The following is a 9,173-nucleotide window of genomic DNA, read 5'->3' as shown; positions in this document are numbered from 1 at the left end:
TCCCTCTTTCTGGTCCCTTCCCTCTTGCTTCCAGCTCAGTTCTCCTATCAAACGCTCACTCTGTCCCCAGAAAACAGGGAGCACATTCTCGCTACAGCCCCCTGCGGGTCGTGGTCCTTTGCCCTTCCTGTCCGTTTTCCCAGTGACATCCTCGAGGCCTCTCCTTCCCCGACCCTACTCTGCGTTCTCTAGCTCAGCCTGTAGCCCTCCCTTCCGTTTGCTTTTTGGTCTCTACGCTCCTCTTCCCTCTGGGATCCTCTCCTGTTTATCTGGCTCAGCCCCCTCACCATTTCCCAGTCTCGGGCCAGCTTTCTCAGTACCCCCCTAACTCTTCCAGAGCCAGCTCTCGTCTCAGAAGCCCCGCCTCTTTTCTCGCCCCTCCCCACGCCAGACGCCCGCGACCCAATTAGGCGTTGGCCCCGCCCGCAGCCCCACCCCTCGCGCTCTCCGAGAGCGCGGAGCAGGTGGGGCGGGGCCCAACGAAGGGGGCGGTGGCCCGAGAGCTAGGAGGCGGGAGGAACAGGGCACTGGGCAGGAGGCGGCAGCCCCGGCTCTCAGTCCGGCCGCGCAGCGGGAGGGAGGCGCGAGGTAGGAGTCGGCGGCTGGGCTCTGCAGCGCAGCCAGCGCAGCGCTGCGCCCAGGTCCCGGCCCCATGCCCGAAGCTCCGCCGGACCGCCCTTGAGCGCGGGCGCTGCGCCCGCGCCCCCGCCCGCCGGCACCATTGCCCCGACGGCGCGGCCGGGTGGCCCGGCTCTCCCCAGGCTCCGCGCGGGCAGGAAGACACTGCTGGCGGCCGCCGCGGGCGTGGTGATGCTGCTAGTGCTGGTGGTGCTGATCCCCGTGCTGGTAAGCTCGGGCGGCCCGGACGGCCACTATGAGATGCTGGGAACCTGCCGCATGGTGTGCGACCCCTACCCCGCGCGGGGCCCCGGCGCCGGCGCGCGGCCCGACGGCGGCGACGCCCTGAGTGAGCAGAGCGGCGCGCCCCCGCCCTCCACGCTGGTGCAGGGCCCCCAGGGGAAGACGGGCCGCACTGGCAAACCGGGTCCCCCCGGGCCTCCTGGGGACCCGGGTCCTCCGGGTCCTGTAGGGCCGCCCGGGGAAAAGGGTGAGCCAGGAAAGCCGGGCCTTCCCGGGCTGCCAGGCGCAGGGGGCAGCGGCGCCATCAGCACGGCCACCTACACCACGGTGCCACGCGTGGCCTTCTACGCTGGCCTCAAGAACCCTCACGAGGGTTACGAGGTGCTCAAGTTTGATGACGTGGTCACTAACCTGGGCAACAACTACGATGCGGCCAGCGGCAAGTTTACGTGCAACATTCCTGGCACCTACTTTTTCACCTACCACGTCCTCATGCGTGGCGGCGACGGCACCAGTATGTGGGCGGACCTCTGCAAGAACGGCCAGGTGGGCTAGGAGGGGGCATGGGGCTGGCCTGGGGACAGGGCACCCAGGGAGCTAGGGGCAACTACATACTCTATAGAGTCGACGTGAGAGCCAGGCAAGCGTAGATGGAGAACCTAAAGGGGCCCCTTTAGGCATCACATAAGGGATGGTCGCAACTAGCCTGCACCCCTGATTTCCTATTTTCTAAGGCAGAAACTGGTGGGCAGCAACCACGGCGTGGAAATGCAGGAGATAAACCCACAGAGCACAGGGATCTGGGGCCCGCGGACTGGCCTTTGGGGGCTTGGCCCCTGGAAGGCGGATTCAGGTCGATACTAACTGAGAGACGAAATTCAGGCTTACGCCAACGGGCGGTAAGGGAAGAGCGAGGCTCTGGGGCACCGGTTAGAGAGAGGCAGCCTCTGCGCCCGGCGGCGCTAAGGCGCTCGACTGTGCGCTCAGGCTAAGGCGGGCTGCACAAAGGCAGAGAGAGTCCGGCGCGCGAGAGCCTTAGCTGCAGTACATTGCCCGCCCTCGAGAAGGGACCACTGGGCTGATCTGACAGTCTGCAAAATCCGAGAATGCGCAGCCCTTTCCCACTGTACCAGAGCTATCCACCGCAAGGCGGCCTCCAGGGAAAAGTTTTTCCTCCCGATGCAGGACGAAAAGATAGAAACTCCTCTCTTCATGGTCTCACAGATCCAATTCCTCTTTGCTTCTAGAATGTGTGTGTGTGTTGGGGGGGGGGTTCCTTTCTGTTCCCTAGAGTGAGCCGGAACTCTGATGCTGAGACCGCATGTGGGCAGCTCTCTCCTTGGAACCATTCACCCGGGGCTCGACCTCGACCCAATCCTCCTGGGCAATTTAACCCAGCTCCTGGCTACCATCTCCTTTCCCACTGCCCTCCCTCTTGGTGGCTTGGGACCCCAGGGGGCGTGGTCAGGCTGAGCGTTCTTTTGGAAGAAGGGACCTCTGGTCAGAACTAAAGCTGGGCTGCTGGGAGTTGGGAGGAATCTCCTGTGATCCAGATCCAAGACCTTAGAACCCCTCCCATCACAGTGCTACCCTGAGACTTGGGGATAGGGGAGCAGAAAGCCTATGAGGTGCTTGGAAGTTTGTTCCCTTTTTCCTCTCTCCTGCCTGCCTAATCTTCCCCCTGAGCCCCCCTCCCCTTTCTGTTTCTGTTCTCTTTCTTTTTTCTCTCTGTCTCATGTCTCTCTTTCCTGCATCCACCATTCCAGTCTGTCTCTCCCAGGGTTACTAGTCTCTGTCCTCTGGGTCTAATGCCTTCTTCTCTATTGACTGTGTGTGTCTCTCTCCCACTTGTATCTATCAAGCTTCCTGGTGTCTCTCCTCTTTGTCCTTGGTTCCTGACCAAATGGGAGGCCCTAGTATCCAGCAAGGGCTCATTCTGCAGACAGCCCCATGATTCCCCTTATTAATCACCAGTAAGGGATGCAGCAATGTCACCTTCATTGATGGAATTTCTTTCTTCCCCAAAGAAAGTTTGGGCTGGTACAAAGCTGAGGACCTGGGATCTTGCCAGGATTGGGAAGCAGTCACTAACTAGGCCACTGATGGACCCTAGACCCTGCACCACCTCAGGAAGTTGCAGCAGGGCTCCAGAGATGTGGCAAGAGAAGGCCCCAAAGATGGCGTGTGGTTAGGGTGGAACTTCAGTCACTTAGAGGTGAAACTGTCCCTGAAACCCTTTTTCAACACCCCCTCCACCAAGCAGGGGCAGGGTGTTGGCAGAGCCTGATGAAGGGAGGGCTCACAGGAGAGGGGACCACAGACCACTAGAAAAAAAGAGGTGGGTTTAACTGGTAGCTTCAAAGACCTCCTCTCAAAAAACCCAAGAGCAATAATGGGGCCTACAACCTTATCCCCCACATCCTTTTGTGACTTCTTCCAGATTGCCAGGGGTTCAACCCCTGACACTAGGACCTCATGACCTATGTAAAGGGAGAACAGAAGGAGTTGTACAGTAACACACCCCAATCAGTACTATGTTAAAGGTGGGCTGGGAGCCCAAATGGTGACTCCTATCCCCAAATATGTTGGCTGGGGGAGTAATTCAGTGGGGCCTACCCTGGCTCAGACCAACCTGGCAACAGGGAGAGGATGGTGAACCTGGGTCCCATAGGTGAAGAGACACAGCTAGAGAGCAAATAAAAGGTCAAGTGTAGGAAAAGGCTGGCTCAGAGGTGGATAAGGACATTTGAGTTAGCAGAGAAGACAATGACAGGGCTGGTCAATGGATGGGAGCTGAAGAGAGGAGCTTGTACCTTCCCTGCCTTCAGGATCAGGGCCCACCAGAGCTTTGTGTTCCTGCCTGCAGGAGAAGCTTCCAGAATTTCTTTGGGAAAGCAGAGCTAGATCTGTGCTCCAGTCCTTCCCCAGGACAACATGAATTGGGTGGGAATTGTTGCCACCTTCATGCTTGATCCTGAGACCCATGGCCTGAGGCCCACTACCCCCTCCCCCAGGAGTAGCGTGGCGTCAACCCCCCCTTAATCTGATGGCACCAAGCACTGGTCATTAGGACACAAGGAACCTGAGGAAAGGGCTCTAGGTTGGGGGCAGTGCCCTAGGTGAACTGAACTGTCTGAAGTTGCCTCTGTATCCCCAGTTTAAACTGGTCAGGGTAGACAGGAAATTGACAAAGTGGGCTAGGGGCAAGGGGCTATGTGGGGATATGGCAGGACCTAAGATTAGAGTGCTGCTAGTCTAGGGAAAGGGGCATGGGGAGGTTTTACAAATGTGCAAGGGCTCGGACAAGAGTGTGACGGGTATAAATCGAGGACTGTAGTGTAGGTATAAAGACCTAACTGGAAGTGAGCCTTTCACCTGGCGGCAGGAGAGAGCCCCCAGCTATCCTTTCAGTGCCCCTACAGGCACTGTACTACTGCACAGTGCCTGGCACAATAGGAACCTAGTCAATATGTGAAAACAAGTGTCCCCTGGGGGCCAGGCTGGCTGCCTGTGGGAGCCACACCAAACAACCAAGACCCCTGCATTAATGGGGCAGGGACACATTTCCTGAATTACCCCTGTAACACAGTTCCCCTGGTCAGACCTCAGTTTCCCTTCCTGGCAGCCCCTGAGGAGATGGTTCTATAGTGCCCCCTGGTGACAAGGCACAGACCTGCTTTCCTGTTTCCATGGCAACCGTTCCCCAACTTCCCCTGGGTTCCTAGGAGGAGTTGGATGCCTCAATGGCTTCCAGTCTTAGGCAGAGAATCGGGACCCCTGGGTTCTGTTCCTGGATCCCCCACTATCTAAGGATAGAAGGGCATAAATTCTCCCTGCCTCCAATGGATAATTAGGATAATTACAGCAACAATCATGGTGATGAATAAATAATAAACAAGCATAACAATTCTGATGCCTGTCACATCACCAGGAGATTCCTGATGACAGATGACTATATTCTAATGGATTTGGCTATTAAGGAGCACACTGTTTTAATGAGTTAAGGCTAAATTAATCTGGGTAATAAAAATAATTGTTATTAGTAGTAATTTATTAGCAAAGATAATGAAATGCATGTGTAATAATAAATACTACCAGGATTAGGGCCCAGGGAACAATACAGAAGTTGGCTGCTTGCTTTGCAGCTCTTCCTTAGTAACTCAAAGCCCCACAAAGACTTAATTTTTTTTTCTTTACCACCACAAGGATTTTGTAAAGGTGGTAGTGGTGATATGAGGTCTTCTCATCCATTTTTATAGACAAATTGAGCTCCTTGACAGACAGCATCTCCTCATTTTATTCCCTCCCACCTTTAGCTGGACAAGGAGTTTTCCCAGCTAATGAAACCAGACAGTTCCATCCCAGGTTGGGGAAGATGTTGAGGGGAAAGAAGGCACTGGAAGAATCTGGGCTTTGTGGAGAGCTGTGCAAATATGTTGGGCCATCTTCAATGCAGCATCACTGCTGAATCAGCAGCTTTGCCACAGCTGACCTGCAGTTCTGCCTCCAACCCTGGAGAGAGGTCAGGCCCCTCTAATTTGGCTTGGCTCAGTGTAGATATCTGTCCTAGGACAGGGGCAGACTGGGGAGCTGTCTTCAAAGAAGGAGCAGGATAGCAAGAGGTTATGGAAAAGCCTAGCTGAAAATCTCACTCTTTGAAGTCTCTCCCACCTCAAGGCACAATCTAGGAGAAGGCTCTTCTTCCATTCTCTATCCAGGATATCCTGGGGAGGTCCCAAATGCTAAGGCCGGCCTCAAGTTGCCTCAGCTGTTAGAGAGGAATGTCAGCATTAATTCAGCTGCCACAATACATCCCTGATGTCTTATGACTATAGTCAGAACCACCAAAAATGACAGCAGGTTTCAAATCCAAATGTTGGTACTCCCCTGGCCCATCACTCTGTCTGACCCTCCCCATGCCATTCAAGATAAGGACCAGCAAGAATGTCAGGTCACACTAGGATTGCAGATTGACATAAGACCCTGATTTCTTACTTCCCACCCAGTTCTTCTCTGCCACCCTGGGATGAGACAGGAAGAGCTTGGGTTGGCAGAATGGCTTAAGTGGTAAGAGTGCCCATCTAGCAAGCATGAGGCCCTGAGTTCAAACCCTAATACTACCAAAAACCAACCAACCAACCAAACAAACAAAAAACCCCAATGCTGCCATTTTTTTTTAAAAAGGGAAGAGCTGGAAATTCTCTGACCAGGGTAATAGCCCTGCGGGCTAAGGTACCTAAGCAAATCTAAACATTAGAAGGAGATAGAATTACCAGGCCTTCACTCTCACCACCCCAGTGTAAGAGAGACTCTGGAATCCAGGTGCAGATGAGCCTTGCCCTAGAATCTGCCTCCCAAACACCTTATACATGATTGGAAGAGGGTGGGATGGGATGACAGGGTTCTCAGACTGAGCATCCTGAAGGGGCTGGAGGCAGAATTTCAGGGCCTCCAGATCTCAGCTGCCATGTGGCTGCCTCACCTCTGTCCCCTCTCACATCGCCCCCCCCACCCCCCCACCCCCGCCCCGGCAGGTGCGGGCCAGCGCCATTGCTCAGGATGCAGACCAGAACTACGACTATGCCAGCAACAGCGTGATCCTGCACCTGGATGCGGGCGATGAGGTCTTCATCAAGCTTGATGGAGGCAAAGCGCATGGCGGCAACAGCAACAAATACAGCACTTTCTCCGGCTTCATCATCTACTCCGACTGAGCCCTGGAGTTCCTCTCCATCCTCTGCTTTTCCTCCTGGGGCTCCCCTCCCAGGAGAGGCAAACAACAACCCATCCCCTACTCCCTAGCTGCCTGACCAAGGCTGTGGACCCTTCCAGGCTAAGACGCCCCCAACAGTCCCCACCACTGCCTAGGCTCTCCCACCGCAAAGCCCCTGGAGGCAGGTTGGCTGCTGGGCCCCAGCCTGTACTGTGTATTTGTACAATAGGACTGTTTCCTGCCTCCCCTCTCCTGCCAGCCAGCCCCAGCCTGGGGGAAGTTGGCTGGGTTGCTTCCTGGACAGGGATGAGCTGCCCTCCAGGTCCCAGGTGACCCCGCCAAGGGGAGGGGCAGGTTGCGGACTGCATAGCTTCACAACACCTGCAAATCCTCAGCCAAGCTCCCCATCTGACCAAAGCTATAATAATAAAAAAAAAAAAACAAAATCCACCCTGCAGGGGTTTCACTCTCTGCCCTGGGGGAGGGCTACAGGAGGGCATCATAGACTGCCTTCCTCCCCACTGGGAAGGGGTCTAGTGGAAGCCTCTGGGGGTAACCAGATGCCGGAGTCAGAGCTACTGAGGAAAGGAGCAAAAAAACCTAATGCCCACCACAGCCCAAATGGGCCTGGGCAGCTGGTATAGGAAGCAGCCCAGTTATATCATCTTCCATGGTGGAAAAGCTCCATTTTTGCATTGCCAAAAATGGCACCAGCATTCCCAAAGCACAGGCAATCCTTAAACTGGGAGATCCAAGCTTTTGTCCCTATAACACTGTGTGTGACCCTGGGCAAGTCACTCCTCTTAGACTCAACTCTGGGTAGCGATAACCACAGAAAAGAACAAGTTTTGCAGTAAAAGCTGATTGACCTTGATCCTAGCACTTCACCCCTAGGCCTCATTTTTCTCATGAATAAAATATAGTTAAGAAGACCTACCTTACTCGACAAAGGGTTGAAAATATATACTGTATTTGCTCCATAAACATAGCTCTTATTACTTATACATCATCCTAAAGTTTGCAAAATGCTTTCAAGTCTGTCATCTTGTTTTCCAAATGGCATGAAAGCTGGATGGGTAGATATTTCTCTTCCAGGAAGACAAATGTGACCCAAGACACACTTAAGTTTCTTTGCCTTGCCACTGCCTCTCACTTCTAACTGGGGGACCATGACAGTCACATAATTAGAGGATCCTAAATAATTATAGCTAATATTTAGAGAGCACATAGTGTGTCAGACACTACATAAACACTTTATAAATATGTGTAGGGGGTAGGGAGTGGATTCATGGGAAAAGCTCTCATACCTTATCTTATCCATTTTATTTATATATTTATTTTGAGATGGTCTTGCTATCTGGTCCAGGCTAGTCTTGAATTTCTGACTCCCCTACTTCAGCCTCCCAAGTGGGTGGGACTACAGGCGAGCTTCACTGTGCCTGATTGTTTTATCCATTTTAGATGAGAAAACAGGCTCAGAGGGGTTTCATAACTTACCAAGATCACAGAGCTAGGAATATACAAATGCCAATATTTGAACCAAAGATGGTGCTCTTACCCAAATACACCATATTTCATAAAAAGCTTGTATTTCCAAAGCAGAACTGAGGCTGGTATTAAGGTAGCCTAGCTCCACCCTTCCACTCCTGCCCCAGCCCTGCAGAGGCCTGATGTGTTTATAAGCATCTGCCCTGGGCTACAGCCATGGGGTAAGGCTTTTGGAGAACCCCAAGGCTCTACATTGAGAAAAGGTCCCATCTGGCTCCCCAGTCTGGCTCAGCTGAGAGACAGGAAGGAGGGGAAGCCTCCCTCCTAGCCAGGTCCCATGTATGGACCCTTGTCATGGCTGGCAGACTTGAATGACTTTCTTTATCCTCCCTTCTCTCCTCTACTCCCCCCCCAATGCCAGCTGTGGCCATTTAATAAAATTAGCTTAATGCTTGTTCCTTCCCTGTGGGGTCTGGAGATTGAAATCTGCGGGTCCCCACAAACCCAATAAAACCCCTGGCAGGTCTGGCTGGAACTAGAGTCTCTGTGGAAAGAGTGATTAGATTAGAAGGCACTCCTCCTGTCCCCCAGTGCTGCCTACAGCTCCCTGTGATTCTTTAATAGCCACATTGGCCTGGAATTACCAAGCCACTACACTTGGGGGGCTTCCACTGTCACCCCAGAGGCCACAGGGACTAGCCCAAGACCTCTGTTACAATAAAATAATAAAAAAAAAAAGGGCATGTTAATCATTTCTGTAGTGAGTGGCTGGCTGGCTGGCTGGCTGCCTTTTCTTTTTGATGACTTGACAATCCTCATGTCATTTTTGAGAGATGGGACTGAAATCTCCATTTTGCAGATGAGAAAATCATAGTTGAAGAAAATTCATGGCTTGCCCGTGGTCATGGAGTAAGGTTGTGTCACAGCTGGGATAGGACTGAAGCCAAGGCCTCTTTCTACCTTTGCAGGGCTCCAGGAGTGTCCTGCACTGCAACATCCCAGCTGGGAGGAACCTACTGGGGAGGTATCTGTCCATCAAACAGTGACTCCCTAAAGGCAAAGTCTGTTTTTTCTCACAAACTAGGGACACCTGAAGGCAAGATTTGTGTCT

The 9,173-nt window shown here is 53.3% G+C and overlaps 1 protein-coding gene across 1 annotated transcript; it reads left to right on the top strand.

Moving 5' to 3' along the window:
* The first annotated feature begins 629 nt into the window (after positions 1 to 629).
* Positions 630 to 7,795, top strand: C1ql1 (complement C1q like 1). The gene is made up of 2 exons (XM_020171450.2): positions 630 to 1,407; positions 6,396 to 7,795. Exons 1-2 carry the CDS (start codon positions 811 to 813, stop codon positions 6,573 to 6,575), a joined length of 777 nt encoding a protein of 258 aa, XP_020027039.1. The 5' UTR covers positions 630 to 810; the 3' UTR covers positions 6,576 to 7,795.
* Positions 7,796 to 9,173: the final 1,378 nt, after the last annotated feature.

This window comes from Castor canadensis, chromosome 11, assembly GCF_047511655.1.
Source record: "Castor canadensis chromosome 11, mCasCan1.hap1v2, whole genome shotgun sequence".
In the NCBI taxonomy this organism is placed as follows: Eukaryota; Metazoa; Chordata; class Mammalia; order Rodentia; family Castoridae; genus Castor; species Castor canadensis.
Note: the sequence above shows the minus strand (reverse complement) of the source record. Positions and strands in the feature narration are given on the sequence as shown.